Here is an 18464-nt window from a genome sequence, read left to right on the forward strand (position 1 = left end):
TCCCATACAGGTCTGACTTTTCATAACTTTTTTTGAGATCAGCCAAGATTTGCAAGCTGACATTACCTCCACCACCAACTCTAATAACAAAATAAAGACGAATGTGAAACTTAAATAATGTCTCATTGTAAGTCCATTTTTGTAAATAAAACAAGTATTCTTAAATGAATCTTGATCTATACCTAAATGCTATTTTGTACTTTATTGTACAGTAGTAACAGATCAAGACACAAACATACAGTATGCCTGAGTAGAAGATTGTGTATTAGCTCCCATGCAAGGGAATTTAAACTTTTACAATCTTATTACATCTTTCACAACTACTATTTGATAGTATTGCCGCAAACTATTTTGGGGAAAAAAATTTCTCTGGAGAGGTTCATTCAGCAGCGGATAAGTAACAATCTTCCTGCCTTATCTCCAGTAGTTGATGGGGGTGAAGGTAACATCTTTTAAAGGTGGATCCAGTGGTGGGATTCAAATAATTTAACAACCGGTTCTCTGCCCTAATGATTTTTTCCAACAACCAGTTCACCAAACTGCTCAGAAAGTTAACAACTGGTTCTCCCGAAGTGGTGCGAGCTGGCTGAATCCCACCACTGGGTGGATCCTTTGTTTTTTTTTTTGTCCAAACTGAATGTCGCAGGTTTGTTTAGAATTCAGATCTTTATTGTTGTATGTATCAAAGAAGGAGCTGAAAGAAAATAAGCAGCGAAAGATGATTGAACAAGTATTTCAAAACAGATTTCATTTTATCAGCCAGTCCCAGAATTCACGCAAGTACACATACCCCTCCCCCTACAAACAGAGCAAAACCTGCAACAGCTCATATCAAACAAATATATACTGCATGTAAGTCCAATCATTGTTAGTTTGCTGCACAATTTTCTGATCACCAACACAGATTTTAGGGATTGGGGCATCTCTTATCTAGCTTTATGCCAGCACCAGGGAAGAGACATTTTCAGCCCTAACTGTGAGGTCAAAAAACATTTTATCTGCAACTTGCACTGGACCAGCATGGTGGAGTAACGTCTATAACCTTCAATCCTGCAGTGGATAAATTTAGTGATAATAAGCTCTCCCATATCCCTTCCCCATCCAGAAACAAAAAGCATTGAGTGATAGTGACCCACCATTTAATTTGCTAAGTGGACCTCTAGGGACTTTTTGAGTGCTAGAGTCACTGCTCAATAACACAGTATACTTCAGGATAAACATTGTTTTGCAATCTGATAATTAATTAACAATCTAAAAAATAATCAAAACACAACTAAGGAACAGGAAATCTGGTAAATGTCAAGGAAGCAGAAGTTGGCAGGCTCACTGTTGTCCTCAGGAGCCACAATGGTGATTCAAGATCTGTAACGTCAGAGAAACAATCACATGGAATATGAAACTGGAAAACTCTTCTACCTCCAACAAGGAAATTCTAAAAATTACCACAAATAACTTTCCAGGCAACAATCCTGATCCCTCAGATTAAAAAGCCAAGGTTCTTTTAAAAAAATCTACAGCATTTAATTCTAAACTGCCACACTAAGTAGGAAAATTGGAATAGTTGTATTTATAGTTGTTTGGACATGAATAGTTGTGTCAGATGTTGTACTTGGATGTTCCATTTATCAGACTTTGTGACTTTACAGAACATTACACTGATCTCTAGTAGAATAAATCCATATAAAGCAAGTGTGTCTAATCCATGGCCCATGGACTACTTGCAGCCCAGGACACTAGAAATGTGGACCCACAAAATAATTAAAAAATAAATTAAAAAAGGAAGTTTGTTATTTATATACATTAATTATATATTTTATATGTGATCCAAGACAACCATGCTGTAAAGCTCATTTTTACAATGTGGCAAGATAAGGACTCAAATTATGTAATATATTAAATATATGGCACGCAAATGCTCTTCCAGTTTTGTTTGATTTACAGAAGACCGTGCAAAGCATCTAAAGGTTGAACCATTTTTAAATTTAAAACATCATACTGTGCATGCGAAAGAGTTGTTTTGAATGCAAAATGATCTGTTTTGGTCTCATGACCAAATGATCTGGAGAATGTATTAATAGTAGCACAGCACAGTTTGGGTATGAAATGGGACATTCCAGTTAATAAAGTTTAAAAATCAAAATGTTTTACACATCTCTACCCAAGATTAATGGCAACATAGAGATTACTCTGAGTGGACACATTCTGTCCACATGATATTTTTCATGAAATTCAAATGTTATGACTTGCTGTATGTGCATGCTTGCATCTTCCTTGCATAAGGAGCTTGTTTTAAAGAAAATTTGTACACACAAAACGTTTGTTGTGAATTCTATGAAACAAGGTAACAGGGTATGGGAAGCAGAAATTAAATTTCAAAACAGCAGCAGTCACAATCCGCATGTGCTTCTATTTTAATATGGGAAGCCCAAGTCTAAGGAAGCTAAAGTTCACACTAACATGATTTTGGATGTCCAGGGCCAGATTTGCTTTTTTTTTTTGTGGATGCAAATTCATTCAGTGATGGCCATCCTTCTGTTTTGTATTCTATTAGATATGGTAGGATAAAGCAGGTATCTATGGCCCTGGCAGCCATTACAATAATATCATCAAAAATGTACATTAAATAGGCTTCCGGTTTGACTTCCATCGCCGCCAGACGGTCTTTCGGGACCGCCAGCCTCGTTGCCTGTAAAGAGCCGTCTCTACAGCTGAGAGACGGCTCGAAAAACTCCATCTCCTTAAGGAGACGTGAGATAGAGCCGGCGAGGACAGGTAGAGCCCTCTGCGAACTCCCCAGAGTTTTTTATTACTCTTCCGGAGGAAGCAGAATGTGGCTCCCTATACAGCTCGCCGCTGCTCCGGGCTTCGAGGGAACTCTGCTTCTTGCAGAGCCAGGCGACGGGACCAATCCATTTAAAGAAAATCAACAGATTGTTTAAACAAACAGGATGAAATCCAGATTCTGGACCCTAAATCGCAAGTATTTCTAACAATTTTATAAGTGATCTTAAAAGCGAAGGAAAAAAAGTTTAAAATGGCGACTGGCTGAGGCTTGAGAAGAAGAAAGCTGAAAGTGAAAGTCTTTCCGCCTGAATAGTTTAACACGTTACAAAGTAGCAGAAATAATAGCGCTGGCTAGAATTGAAAAGAAAAATTTCTACTTTATGTTTCTTCCTTCTTGGAGACTTGATATTGATACCGTTTGGAGAGAAGTCTTTTTCTTTAAAAAGAGTTTGTCTGTGTGGCAGGATGGCGTTAAAACTGATAAAGCCAGACAAACAAGCAGTGGGGGGGGGCTCCCCCATTTACAAACCATATGAACAAGTTTTGAACTTGCAGACTCAGAAGAATGGTTTTAAAGACCTAAAGAAATTTGTTTTGGAGGAGATGGCAAGACATGATGATATTGTGAACCAGAATCTTGAAAAATTCAGGCAGGAAATTAAAGAGTTGGTACAACAAAAATATGCCAATCTGAAACAACAGTTTGTAACAGCTTTGAAAACTTTTTCAGAAATAGTTAAAAAGATGGATAAAGATATTAACTTAGAACTAGAGTCTAAAATGAAGGAAGCTGATCATAAGATTTATAATCTGGACAATAAAATACAAAGAATTGAAAATGATTTGATAAATATTCAAGACATGAGCTCAGAAGTAAAGTCTAAAAAGGAAGCTAATCAGGAGACTTATAATGCAGATAATGTAAAACAAAGGATTGAAAAAGAAATTACAATGATGCAATACAGGTCCATGGAATTTGCGGTCAGAATGAGGGGATTACAGGAAAATAATAGAGATGATTTGAGAAAGATGTCTGCTGAAGTTCTGGCTGGGATTTTAAAGGTTAGTCCTGAAGAGGTATCCTGTAAGATTGATAAGGCCTACAGAGTAAATTCTTAGGTGGCAAAGCAAAAGCAGTTGCCTAGAGATGTGGTGATTTACTTTACTGATAAAGGAATAAGAAATGATATTGTGCAAAAGTCTTTTAATTCCACTCTAGAAATGAACGGAAGGAAGATTTGGATATATAAAGAGCTGCCGTCTAAGATGTTAAAAGACAGAAAGGAATTTGGATTTTTGGTGACTGAGCTAAAGAAACAAAACATCCCATTTAGGTGGGATGCTCCAGTTGGTATAATATTGAGATACCAAGGAGAAAGATATCAATTAAATACTGTTGGAAAAGCGGAAGAATTTTACTACAAGGCTCTTAAAAAGGATTCAACATCTCCATGTATGCCATCAGTGTTAGGACAGGAGTGGAATAAAGAAATGCAAAATGAACAAGAGATTGAAACCCAGGCTAAGCAGATGGAGATGGAGGTAATGGAAAAACAACAAGTCACAGAGGCCCTTTCGGACGAGTCGCTTTTGGATTCTCCTTCAGAGGTTATAGCTGGATTACCTATAAATACAAGAGAGGCGGCTTTGGATTTTAATGTGATGTCTTATCAAGTTACAGACCAGCATGGAAACCAATCAGCTGATATACAAGTCCTAGAAAGGCAACCAGAATGGAGATCTAAACCACAAAAAATTAAGAAAAGAAGAAGCAGGTTCTACAAAACTAAAAAATTTTAGACTAAACAACAGTCTATTGCCAGTTACTTAAGAGACAATTAATATGAAAATATAGCTGAGGCAAATTATTGACTTATACTATTTTGAGAAGAATAACAGATCTCTGCAGTGCTGTGCTTTTGGAATGTGGAAGATGGCCTCTAACTGAGTGGATTGGAACTTTCTATTTTGGACTCTTTGAAAAATGGATTATGTATATGTTGAGCTATAAGGCACGAGAACTATGGGATTGGGGAATGCAGAAGATCTGGTTGTTACCCTAACATGGTGGTTGGAATTAATAATCTAGATGAAAGACACTACAAAAGATACTATATGGAATATAAATATAAAGTCACTCGGGTGGTTTTTTATATACGAAAACATTTATTATTGATGGGGGCAGATGGTAATTGAAGATACTGAACATACTGTTGGAATTAGAACTTGATGTTACCCTTACATGGGCGATGGAATTAATAATCTAGTTGAAAGACATTACAGAAGATATCATATGGATTACAAATTTAAAGTCATTTGAGGATTTTGTTTATATATGGAAATATCTTTTAGTGGTGTGGTGTGGGCAGAAGAACAAAGATATTAAAATATTATGTATGGTAGACCTGTAGGAAAAGGGGTGGAGATAGGTTAGGTTACTGATTGTTTAGTTTAGGAAAAGGGATGTTAGGTTCAGATATTAATATACGTAAAAGATTTGAATTAAGAGATATATGTATGGGGGTGGAGGAAATGGGTAGATTATGAGTTGAATAAATGCCAAATTAGGATTTATTATATAGTTTTATAGCTGAAGGTTGCTTTGAAATGTATAGTATAAGGGGGATATAATAACAATGTTAGAAAGAAATGGTTAGCATGTGGGGGGTGGTGTAAAAGGATGGTAAAGTATTATTTAATTTGATATCAATGATTTTATTTTGAAGAAGCCATGGGGGGAGGGGAGGGTGAAGGGGGGTTAGGGAGGAGGGGGGGGAAAAAGGGGGAAAAATCTATTTGAAAAACTTTTTCAATAAAAAAAATGTACATTAAATAGAACACAGACCAAAGCCAAATCAGCTTTGTGGAATCAGAATAATTAGAATCAGAATAGAGCTGGAAGGGACCTTGGAGGTCTTCTGGTCCACCCCCTGCTCAAGCAGGAGATCCTATACCATTTCAGACAAGTGACTTCTTAAAAACCTTCTGTGATGAAGCACTCACATCTGAAGGTTCTACTGGTTAATTGTCCTCACTGCTAGGAAGTTTCTCCTTAATTCTAGGTTGCTTCTCTCCTTGATTAGTTTTCATTGATTATTTCTTGGACCAAGAAACAATTGACCGAGTTCAACCAAAAGATGAAACATCAGACCATAATCCACAAGGAGACACTAATATCAGCTCAAGGACAAGGTTTTAATGCACATGCTGTCACCTATTGCTTTCTTGCATGCCTGTTGCATTGAACTGAAGAACTGTCCTGGGATGGTCCTTGGTTTCAGTCCCTAGAGCCCTAAAAGCTAAAGGCCACAATGTCAGAAAAAAATCCTCTTTCTACTTGAGCCATAAAATCTTCTGCTGAGGCCTTCCAAGCAGAGCATTGCAATGAACTTTTTCAATGGTGATATCCTACTCTTTGAACACCAGCTCCACTAAAGTGTAATTGAAAGCTACTTTATAATAAGGTACGAAGACAGATGAAGACTGTTTATTTCACATCACTTTCTTTTAGAAAGTTGAAAACTATCCTGAAAACATCACTGATAGTTATCACTGTCAATGCTGTAAAACACAAGTATATTTAAAATAAAAATTATTCTTTTTGTCTTTGGTCTTATTTAGACATACAGTAGCTAAGGTAGGGCTATCATGTCTTAACTACAAACTTCCAGTCCAGATACAAGAGACTAAAGTAGAGATACGGAAACGCATCGCTGCCATCTGGTGGTCATCTTTGAGTTTGCAGTCCCGAATACTGTAGAATTAATTGCTGTTTAGGTGAATCCATAAGGTATCAGGGAACGCAACTATCTTTGAAAACAACCTTCGTTCTTACCCCTTTGGAACTCTTCCCGTTCATTTATATTTATCCAGAAGAAATAAGTTGCGTTTATTTTAAGTGGCGTTACTTCGAAGCAAAGGGTTTTAGGATTGCAGTTTCGGAACGAAGACGAATATGAATCGTCACTATCATAATTTAATTGGAGTCAGTTTTCCCTATATCACAGAGTTTTCCATCTATAAGTTGATTCCTTATAGGAGAGTCTAGTGCAAGGCAGTCTTTTTGCATCCCTGAGTAACGAAAACCTACCCAGGATTTCCAAAGCAAACTTTGCAGGCTCCAGACAGTACCGTAGGGCAGTGCCGTCTCTTCATGTCATAAAAGAAATTTTGTCTATGGTTCAAGATCAGACAATTCAAAAAGATAGAAAGGTGGCTGTTTTCGACCCGCCTCCTGACAAATCTCCTTATACCTATGGCTCAAAGCAAATGTCATAAAGCGGTCTCTTTCTTTCGCAACGAAATCACCAGTACTCCTTGGCTATCACTGAGTGGCTGTTCGGAACTTCGTAGCACCGATATGGCAGCCTTAAAAAAAAGAAGCCTTAAACAGTCTTTTCTCCCGTAAATTCTTTTCTCATAGCGACGCGCAAAAAAAAAAAAAAAAAAAAAAAAAAAGCATTCATTCCAAATAGCCTCGATTACCGCTGAAGCGAAGCGGCATGAGAGGAACCGCGAGAGACGGAACGCTTTTTGTAGCGATCGGTGGTTTCCGGAGGACGCGAAGTGCGTCGGACCGCCCAGAGGAGGTGGTGGAGGACGAGCGAAAGGAAACTGGGGATGGCTTCTCTTTCGTTTGCCCGTGGACTATGGCGGGGCTGCAGCAAAAGTAAGCCTAAGGAGGAACCCGAGGGATGGCGGCTTTAAACTCTGGGCTCAGGGGATACAGCTAAGGAATTATTATATTGCCATTCACTTCGATAGATCTTGGTATTGCACTGCTTGGATTAAAACATTGCAATCCCTGCCTGCCCTTCTTAACGATAGAGCAGAATATCTGCAACCCAGAATTGAAAATCGGGGGTCCTTTGGTTGTTTTCTTGGAGACGTTTCGATACCCAAACTAGGAAGCATCATCATTGCTGGTAGGGAGGAGAATACACATTTGGTCTCAATTTGTATTCTAGTGACTTGCCCTGGCAGTGTTAGTGGGAATGGTCTTGGTATTTCTTTGGTTAGGCTGTTTACTGTTAGCTTGTTTGGCAATTCCTTGATTGGGATATTGTTTGTTTCTTGATTGTTGGTCTAATGCTAATCTGAATATTAACATTAGACCAACAACAATATAATATTGTTATTGGTCTAATATTGTTAACATTATTCAAATATTCAAATAATATTTATGTCTGTGTGCTTGTTGATGGCCAATTTGATAGCCCTAACTCTGACAAATTGTCCATCAGCAGGTACAAACAACATCTATATACCATTCAAAAGAGACAATCAACAAGCCCAAAAGGGAACAAAAAGACTAGAACACCTCCTCACCAGCAATCAACACCCAGATAAGTAGAGATTTACACCAAGATTAATATTACATTAACAAGTTTAAAATTTGGTTGGGACCAAAGAACAACCAAGATCACTCCCACTAACACTGACAGGGAAAGCCACTAGAATATAAAATGAGAGCAAACCCCATTCCTTATTAGCACTGCTTATGTTGCCTAGTTTGGTAACAAAATGTCTGCAAGAAAACAATCTCAGACAGCATCAAGGACCCCTCATGTCCTTAAATCTTGCAAGAACAGCTTCCTGAGAATGGAGATGGCTGTTTGCTGTAAATAATTAGGGAAAGTTAGATAACCATTTGCATAGTATCAATAATATTTCCTGTCGAAGGCTTGCATTTCTCAAGTTTAACCCTGGAATTTAAAAATGGATTCCATGACTTTGAACATTGAGTTCAGTTTGTTTTATGTGGCTGGTGCCTTGCTTTTTGACCCTGGAGATTTTATAGCCTGACATTTCAAATTCTGCTCCTTAAATTGAAGAGTATTTTCTTGATAATTGTTGGTAAGAAAAGCAGAGTTGGTAGGTCTGACATATTAGAAGCAGTGTGCATTGTGTGTGGTAAGGTGTTTGTGCAGTGAACTTCATAGCATCATTGTGCATATTTATAAAGACTCAAATAATTGTTTGATTATGTCTTATGGCTGGTATTAATGGCATGTGATATTGTCACTGTCTCATACACACATACATACACACATATTTCAAACTAGCAGGAACTTACCATACTTCTCTTAAAAGATTTAAGTCATTTTTGTCAGATTTTGAGTAAAGGAAATGCACTTTCACAGATGTTCCTGAGATATTAATTATAGGTCTTGCAGCAAGGAATATTTTTCCTTCATTAATTTTAATCAGATATCATAGTTTCATATAAATGTATTAGCAAAGATGATATTAGACAATTAAAATAATATATTTTAACAAACATTTCTTTTTTTCTTCTCAGGGTTAATTTCCACTGCATCTGCTCCTCAACTTTCAGCAGCAGAAATTGCTCAAAGGCGCAACGATCTCTTCACAAAAGAGAAAGAAAGACAACTGTCTCTTAATCCACGGATTGAGAAAATTGAAGTAAAACATGTGGGTAAATCACATCCTGGCACCTTATTTATAATGAACAAAGGACTTTCCACTCCATACAGTTGTGCTATGCGTAAGTAATTGAAATGGTGGTTGTTAGGCTGAATAACAAATTGAATAACAAATGAAACATGTTTTATGTAAGAAGGACTATAGTTTAGTTAGTTGTGCAAATACATAATGTTTGGGAGCTAAACTTACTCTTAGTAAGTATTCACTTGGGATCACCAGTAATTCTGCTTCCCTAACATGTTTCTTGATTTCTACAGATCTGTTCTCCTCTTTGATACCTAATCTCTAGCAATTTGGAATCCTCAGTTTTGTTGAGTCAATTTCACCTATCCCTATTAATTTCCCATGAAGCATCATTAAAGGAGAGAAATATTCCAAATCATCATGCTATTTAGCAATGAATTATAAATTGATCCAAAACAGGCAAAAAAATTCTGGCTTCTTAACCAAATTCTTCAATTGTTAACCAAAAAAGATTGATAGTGTTTCATAGTAGGATTAAAAAAAGAAAACAAGTAGAAGTAACAGATGATTCAAGAAAACTATGGGTGAAACCTTGCTGCCTCTCTTAAAAACAATTAGTTTTTACCTTAGGTGTTATACAGGTGATAGTTTTAGACTGTTGTTTCACTAATAAAATATGATCCTATGATTCTTTGAAGTTCAATTTTTATTTTATTTTGTTTGTCTTTCCCAGATTTAAGTGAATGGTATTCTACGAGATCTGTGCTTGCCCTTGTAGATGGGCAGCACTGGGATATGTACAGACCTTTGACTCATTCTTGTGAAATTCAGTTTCTTACTTTCAAAGATGAAGATGCAGAAGAAGTGAACAAAGTATGACAATACTGGATTTCTTGCTTTATATTGTTTTTATTAAACCTGAAGGACAGAAGGATGCATGGTTTAAATTTAGTTGAATGTAAATACAGCTAGTCTTTGCTTAACTTTGATATTTGGAACTGGAATTTCTGTCACTGAGTGATGCAGTGGTAAAGCACAATGTCATGTGACTACATCATTTAGTGATGGAATCTTGATTGTGGTTGTTGTGTAAGGATCATAGGTTATTAAGCAAGGACATCCTGTCACTTCCTGCAAGCAAAGTCAAAGGGGAAGCAGATAGGAAGCTGCACTTGTGACTTCCTACAAGCAAAGTCAAAGGAGAAGCAGGCAGGAAGTTGCAAGTCCTAGTTGTGACAAATCTTTCTTTAGCTTGCAAGCAGGCCAGTGGGCAGGTGAGTGCTATGGAATATGGACAAGTAGGAGAGAATTTAGGGTGCTGTGCTGGGAGTGCAGCCAAGCAGAAGTTAAGTCTTGCAGTTTGGCATGGTTGTAGGGCACCTATGGCCCAGTGCAATATGGTCAGGTGTGCATACATTGCAGAGTGTAGATATGATTGCTGCAAGTTGGCATGTGCTACAAAATGTCAGATTTTTCAGGCCTTTAACTCCATAGCAGGGCTCCTCAGGAGAAAAACTGGAATATTGCAACTGTCATAAGAATGAGATAATTGCTAATGCCTGAAACACAATTGTAATTCTCATGGCACTGCTGTGGCAGCTAGAAACTCAATAACCGTATACCATTCATTCAGCACCATCGAGGTCATAACCCAACAATTTGTAGAGAAGTTGATTAAAAAATGATTGGAATATAATGATATTCTGTTTCTCTTAATATTCATCTTAAAGTTTCTGTTTTTCCCCAGATTTAAGTGAATGGTAGATTAAGAGGTCTGTTATAAGGGATAAACGATCTAAAGGATAAAGTTTCTTTCATCTTTCTGACTTTCTACTAATTAAAGATTTGAATAATACAAGTGGAGTATTTTTGATTAATAAAATAAATGACATTCTTATTCCTTAGTCAGAAACAGAATACAAGGCAAATATCTTTTATGTCTGGCTGCGTTTTTAATTACATTTGCTGTTAAACATAAAATTTTATAAATGATGCCTTGAGTCTTTTCAATTTTGCTTTTGAAACTTACATTGAACTGTCTTGATATAATTTGAATTAATAATCTATTGCAGGCTTATTGGCGCTCTTGTGCTATGATTCTGGGCTGTGTTTTAGAACAAGCATTTAAAGATGAATATTCAGTTACTCTTGTTAAAGCTCCTGAAATACCAGGTAACATAACTCTCTGGAAGAGTATTACAATGAACATAGAAAATAATTTCTGTAATTTACACATTTCAAAAATGTAGGTATTATGGCATTTGGAGTGCATGCAAAATATTTCGAATTATAGTCTGAACCCACTGGAAGGTTACAAAGCTGAATTTACTAAATTACCAGTTTCAGTAGATCATTGTCAACTGTTTTTGTTCATCTAGTTATATACATTTCTTATGATGGTAAATACTTTAATTGCTTTTTTCTGTGAAGATAGTATACATGGTTTTTTCAGTTGGTCTTTATTTGGAATTGGCCATATCCAAAACTGCCATGCTAAATAACATGATGCTGGAGAAAGTATACTTCTTAAAATGATTTATTAACCCGTGTTCAATTCTCAATTGCATACTATGGCAGAACAGATAAAATTCCTGTTTAAATAGAACAGAATTGCAGACATAGTTTGAATATTACTTTTAATATTCAAATTAATTCTGCAATTTGTTCAATTTATCTGAAAGGTTTTACCCCATTGAACTAGAAGAAATTTACTTATGTATGTATATAGAGAGTTGTGTTATAACCCCCCTCCTCCCCAATTTTTTTGAATAAAAATCTTTCTTTTTTATTCTCTTGAATAAAAAGAGAAATTAAGATAGTGTTAGGTGAACTTTTTTGTGTGAAAAAGTTCCAAAGACATTCAGTTATTTGACCAAAATGTTCCTTCAGTTTTTTGCCTGAGGAAGTGTCAATGCTGGAGGAAGTCCTAAAAGTCTATCTTGATATTTGGACACAATTCATTATTTTTGTTCAAAAGTGGGATGTGTAGAACTCAAGAATAATCTATGTAGCCATATTTAGATTTCATTCCTTTACCATCCTGGGTTTATTTGTTTTGATAATATCTTGTCTAATGAAGAATTCTGAATAACCCAAAAACTTGCACTCTGTGTTTGACATTTTGCTTAATGAAGACATGCCTAATTATGGATTTAGAATTAATTGTACAGCTACATTTCTGGGAGGGAAAACTGATACTGTAACTATATGCTGGCTGACTTTGTTAAATATCTGACTTTGAAAAATCTATTCATATCAATATTTCAAAATGTTGTCTTGCTATATAGTGACGTCTGGAGCGTTTTGCTATGATGTAATCTTGGATAGCAAACTTGATGCATGGACACCAACTGAGGTAAGATCAAACTGGTGTAATGGACAACTCAATATATCCATTCTATTAAAAGAATAATTGCTAAATGTAAAAATTGCAATGGGCATTTGTATCCACACAGAACTTTATCTGTTTGTGCCCTATGTTATTTGCTCTTATTATCTAATAAAATATGATTTTGAACTACTGGAGAAACTCATTTGTTATAAATGTAGATATTAAACTGCAATTCCTAGACTGCTGGACCAAGCTTCTAATACTTATTTAGGTTTCAAATGTATATTTTTTTGAATAAAATATATTTAAAATATGCATATGTGAGGAAATATTTAAATATTTTGTAAAAATTGATCTGAAAACAGAATATATGCAGAATTAGCAGACCAGAAATTGATTGATCAATCCTATGATGATAGAGTCAATATTAATCAATATTTGTTCTGGATTCAGACCTTAATTCATATAATAATAAATGATAAAACCTAATCTGGAACTTCTTCTGCTCTGGTCTGGTCATATTTAGTTTGGTCATATTTCTATTGTAAAACTTTTTTTGCCATTGTTCTACCCTGTGGAACAGCATATGTTTAATAAATGATAATAATAAAAATAACATCAAACGTCCACATATGTCTATCCCCGGTCCTTGGAAAGGACTACCAGTAGTTAGGCAGACAAAAGTACCTAATACAACTGGCTGACTGTGCGAGAAGCCAATAATATTGGTTGTAGGTCATGTAGAAAAATGCAAGGAGGCAGGTTAATTTTAAGCTAAGTCTTGCCTTAATATAGTAGAACCTTTTTTTAAAAGTATGGTGTATTAAAATATATAAATTGGATTTAGATAGCCTCACAAACTTGCCCTTTTATTCCTCAAATATTTCTTATAGTATTTGCTATAGTTGCTAAAATTATTAATTCATAAACTTCCTTCTGTATTACATTAGGGATGAAATAAAAGGAACACTATGTGATATGTTTAAATCAATTAAGCCAAATAATTTTCCAGACTGCTGGGCAGATAGAGGATATTGAGTTTTTTTTAAGCTTAGATGAAAGGAGGAATAGTAAATATGAAATATGTCCCGTTTTTTATGCTTACTATATTCCTGCAAAGACAGAGCTAACTTAAATAGCTACAGCTTGAAAAGTCTCCAGAATAATGTTTAAATATTACACACCAAGAATTTAAAGTACTTAAATTATTTGAACCTTTTTGTTTATCATGTCTGTCTATATAATCTCAGTATTTTTATCTCATTTTTGAAGGAAAATCTCCATTCTCTTTCAAAAGATGCTTTCAGATTAATTCAGAAAGACTTGCCGTTTGAAGTGCTGGATGTCGATGCAAAAGTGGCACTTGAAATATTTGAGTATAACAAGTTAGTATTAACAATCTATATGTCAGAGTTAAAATGTCATTCAGAAAGGATGTGTATCTGCCTGTCCCTGCAATCATGTATATAATCTGAAATCAGTATTTCATTCAGAAGATCTATAATATAATTTGAGATTAAAAAAAATAAACAGGTCCTTATCAGTTTACTTTTGGTTTTCATGTCTATTAATATGCTACTGATAATGAAAAGGAGTATGGATGAACAATGTATAGCTCCAGTTAAAACAAATAGCCATATTTTGCAGCTGTACTTAACATATGTTGTATATTCTTTATTATGTAATAGATAAGGCACATCATTCCACTTTGAAGAGTAATAACAAGAATGAGTAAAATGGAATATGTTTTCTGTGGGTTTAAATGCATCAACATTTATTGTATAAAAATAGGGTTTTGAAGTTTTAGGAACATCTCTACTAGAAGCAATGCTGGCAACAGTTAATAAAGGCCTGGTGGTGGGTATAAAGAGATGTTTTCTCAGTTTTTGAAAAGAAAGAAAAAATATTCCTTAGCCCAGTGTTACTAGAATTGGCATGTAGGAAGGAAAAGTGACATATGATTTTAAAAAATGAAATAGCATGTATATATTCTTCTACCTGAATTTGTGGTTATTTTACATTACATACAATAGGAAGTTTTGTTATGGACCTGTTTCTTTGTGTTTTAGGTTCAAACAGGATATGGTTGAAGAAAGAGCTTCTCAAAATTCCAAAGGAGTAGTTACAGTGCACAGGTGAGCAAAGCCCAAGCCAGCCTTTTTTAAAAATAGCTAGAAATCTTTATGATCTTTACATTGAACCAGAAGTGAAATATTCTTATAATCATGGGGAGAATAAATGAGATAAGGATCTGAGCAATGTTTTAACACTTCAGTGAGAAGAAAGTTATCTTTGCTCTCTCTCTTTTTCTCTCCCTTTAAAGTCATGTCAAAGAAGAGACCAGTCATTCCTGGCTCATCGGAATACATGATTTATCAGCAATTTCTTTTTCATTAAAATTATAGTGAAAATGTACAAAAATGCATTATATTCAGTGACCCAGTCCACTTTCAGAACTCGTAGAATTATCTTTTGTGATTAGGGCAAATATTTTATAAGGAATAAATAAGGCCTCAATCCTTTGTTCTGGAAGCTTCCACTTGAAAATTATATGGAGTGAAGGAAATCTTAAATGTTTGGTCTGTTTTCTCAGTAGACAAATCTATCACCACCAGAAAGCTATAATATATTTTAGAAATGTTGGTTAACTGGCATTAAAGACTTTATTTTAGCACTTCTAAATGGCAAAATATGTAGCAAAAATAAAAAGTTACAGGTTTAATGTTTCCTTAATTTTTCAGCCAGAGAGAAATTCATTATAGATCCTTAAAGACAGTCTATTCCAGAAGCTTTGAGTTTGTCAGAAAAACAGAAATTTAGGCCATGATTCCAAGCCACATTTGTGCAAAAATTCAAATAGGGAACACTTAAGAAATTTAGTCCATCTTCCAGTTATCTATTCAGTTTCACTTCAATACATGCAGTGAATGGGAGCTTATCACCCTACTGGATAGGTAACAGATGCACTTTTCAAACTATCACTAACACATTTTGGGGTGATTAAGCTTTCTGTGTTTTGTTTTCAACCAGATTTGGTGATTTTGTAGACATTAGTGAAGGGCCTCATATTTCAAGAACTAGCTTGTGTGATCAGTATGAAGTGACAGCAGCTCATAATCTTCAAAGCAGCCAGTCTGAATTAAGAAGATTCCAAGGTATCTCTGTACCACATCATTTAAAGGTTAGTAATCTATTTTACTAGTATTTTTGTTTAGGATAAGAAAGAGAATATAGACTTAGGATGGTATGCAGTAAATAGCCTTCAAATTCTTCGTCCTAAATTCACTGATGTTTCTCATGAGGCAAGAGAAAATATTTTACCCTTTTTAAAACTCCTGGGGAATTTTTGAGGTCTTTTTAAAAAAAGTAAAATAAACACATTAAATGTTTTGGAAAATTAGCAAAGTTTTTGTCATTTCTTTGAAAAGAATGAAAAACAATATGCTTGCAATTTGGCAGTGCAATACTGAAGAGTTTAAGGGCCAGTAAAAAAGGAAAGGGCTACTTATGGGTTTTATACCGCACAACCACCAGCAACAATTGATATAAGAATTATTAGGAAAGGTAATTACTAAACAGTCTCTGCTCCATAGAATTATGGAATTAGAATCCATAAGGAGAATGAAAGAAAAATGATGGGAAATTGGAAATAATCTCTTGTTCCTTTTTTTTTTTTACTAGAAATAAATAGTACAAAGCCAGCATCTTAGAGTTTAGTGGAAAAGATTCAGCCAAACTTCAAATTATAGTACTGTATTTCTATTTAGAAAATGTAACATCACTTTCCCCCAAAAGGCTTCATTTGCTTGATATATTTGGGAAAAGATGTTTTCCAGAGAAACATTAAATTTTAATCACACACACACACACAAATTCTACTGGTGCCCAAAATAATGGAATTTAATGTTTATTCTTAAGAAATACAACTGGATTTCCCTTTTTAAATCTTGGGAGGTTTTATATAAGAAAGCTGAAAAATTATGAAATGTGGTTATTTGATCCTCTCATGAGATTTTGCCCATAGTACACAACACGGAAACACATTTTCATTGCAAAGTAATAATAATGATTTATTAAACTTACATACTGACTGATTCTGTTTCATTACAGCTTTATCATACTATATGGCACAGATTGCGGAAAAGATCACAGAAACTAGTAAGTTTAAACCTCAAGGAATAATCACTACATTTGCATGACGTATTTTTCTGAAAGCTATGAAGAAACACAACCCTGTAATAAAATGTAATATAAAATATCAATATTTCAGAAAAAATGCATTAGAAATTACAATCAGTTTGTTTTTCTCTGATACTCTAGAGCAGGGTTCTCCAATCTTGGCAACTTTATGACTTGTGGACCTCAACTCCCAGAATTTCTCAACCAGTTCATGCTGGCTGAGGAATTCTGGGAGGTAAAGTCCACAAGTTGTAAAGTTGCCAAGGTTGGAGACCCCTGCTGTACATTTTTTTATAGGAAATCCTGGTCTTGTGATCACAATTGTGACCGGAATGTCTATTGTTAAAAAATGTGGTCATTAAGTGGCACCCAATTTTACGAGATTTTTTGCCACAGTCATTAAGTGAATCTGGCTTCCCTCATCAGACTATGTGTGTTCGAAGCACCCTGGGAAAGTTGCAAATGGTGATCACTTGACCATGGTGATGTTGTGACAGATGTAAATGTGAGGACCAGTTGTAAGTTACTTTTTTCAGTACCATTGTAACTTCAAACATTTGTGAACCTAATGGTCATAAGTTTAGGACTACTTACAGTATTTACCAATGTGTAAAGAAGAACTTTTCATAAGATGTTCATAATACTATATGTAAGGCATACAACTATGTTTGCGTTCTTGGGCCTGGAAAAAATGAAATAGCACTATTCTGTTATAATTTGTATGTTATATTGCTCCATGTTTTAGATTGCATACACACTGCATGTGTACTGCAAACATCCATGAAAATTATTGTTGACATTTTCCTGCTTTTAAAAAGTAGAGACATTATTCTTACCCATCTGCCACTGGGTTTGGAGGTGTGTGAATGTCTATTTTTCTCATAATATAAATTACAGTATATATAGGATTTTCATCTCTGGATGGCCAAAAAAATGTAATGCTTGTCTTTGACAATTGTGGCCAAAGGCAGCACTGAGGGCTGCACATAAATGACTGGAAGATTGCTAGGAATCTTGAAACTTTATTTTGCCTATGGGTGGAATGGGGAGAGAACTGAATTGCAAAATTGATCTTTAATTTGAGTGTATAAAAGTAGTAGTAGGAATTGGGTTTAAGAATCATGGCATTGTCAATCTAATGTTATCAGATAATTTAAACTATTGGCAAAAAGCTAAGATTTCAAATGTCAGTGCTACTTTCATATTTATATAAATATATTTTCTAAATGTTCAGTATTACCCGGTGTATTAGTACTTCTGTTAGAATATCTACTAGCAAGCATTAATTCTAAAGCATCTCTGTATCCTCTTTCTTTCCTGGCTAGTCTGAATATTAAACCAAATCACATTTAATGTGTGTTTTTTCAGTAGTATTTTTTTTTCTGAAGTAAATGTTAATGAGAAATGAATTATATTTTTCTCAGGAGGCACAGTGTTATCATTTCCGCCCAGATTTTTCAGTTTACCATTTGCAGTTCTCATTAAGAAAATCAAAGTGTGGCTGCCAACATGCAGGGGGATCAGTATGAACAGTGAATAAAGGGGAGGAATTGGAACGGATTTGGGGATTTGGCAAAAGGTATATGAAAGTTCATATTTTACCTCAAGCATTTATTATGTTTTACAGATCAGTGAAAAAAGACCAAAAGAAACAAACGATGGAAATGAAATTACAAACGTTGAACTAGCCTGACCCTTTCTAATCTGTATGTGTGGAAATACTTATGAATTAAATTGAGATTGTTTTAAAGTACAGATT

General features: G+C 35.0%; 1 protein-coding gene across 1 annotated transcript; it reads left to right on the forward strand.

Moving 5' to 3' along the window:
- The first annotated feature begins 7372 nt into the window (after nt 1-7372).
- MRPL39 (mitochondrial ribosomal protein L39) lies at nt 7373-18458 on the forward strand. Its single transcript, XM_070943577.1, has 10 exons — nt 7373-7453; nt 9086-9292; nt 9929-10068; nt 11268-11367; nt 12483-12550; nt 13799-13911; nt 14596-14661; nt 15557-15707; nt 16637-16684; nt 18333-18458. Exons 1-10 carry the CDS (start codon nt 7405-7407, stop codon nt 18396-18398), a joined length of 1008 nt encoding a protein of 335 aa, XP_070799678.1. The 5' UTR covers nt 7373-7404; the 3' UTR covers nt 18399-18458.
- Nucleotides 18459-18464: the final 6 nt, after the last annotated feature.

Source organism: Pituophis catenifer, unplaced genomic scaffold (assembly GCF_029215685.1).
Source record: "Pituophis catenifer annectens isolate HBS135680 unplaced genomic scaffold, rPitCat1.0.hap2 SCAF_4, whole genome shotgun sequence".
NCBI lineage: Eukaryota > Metazoa > Chordata > Lepidosauria > Squamata > Colubridae > Pituophis > Pituophis catenifer.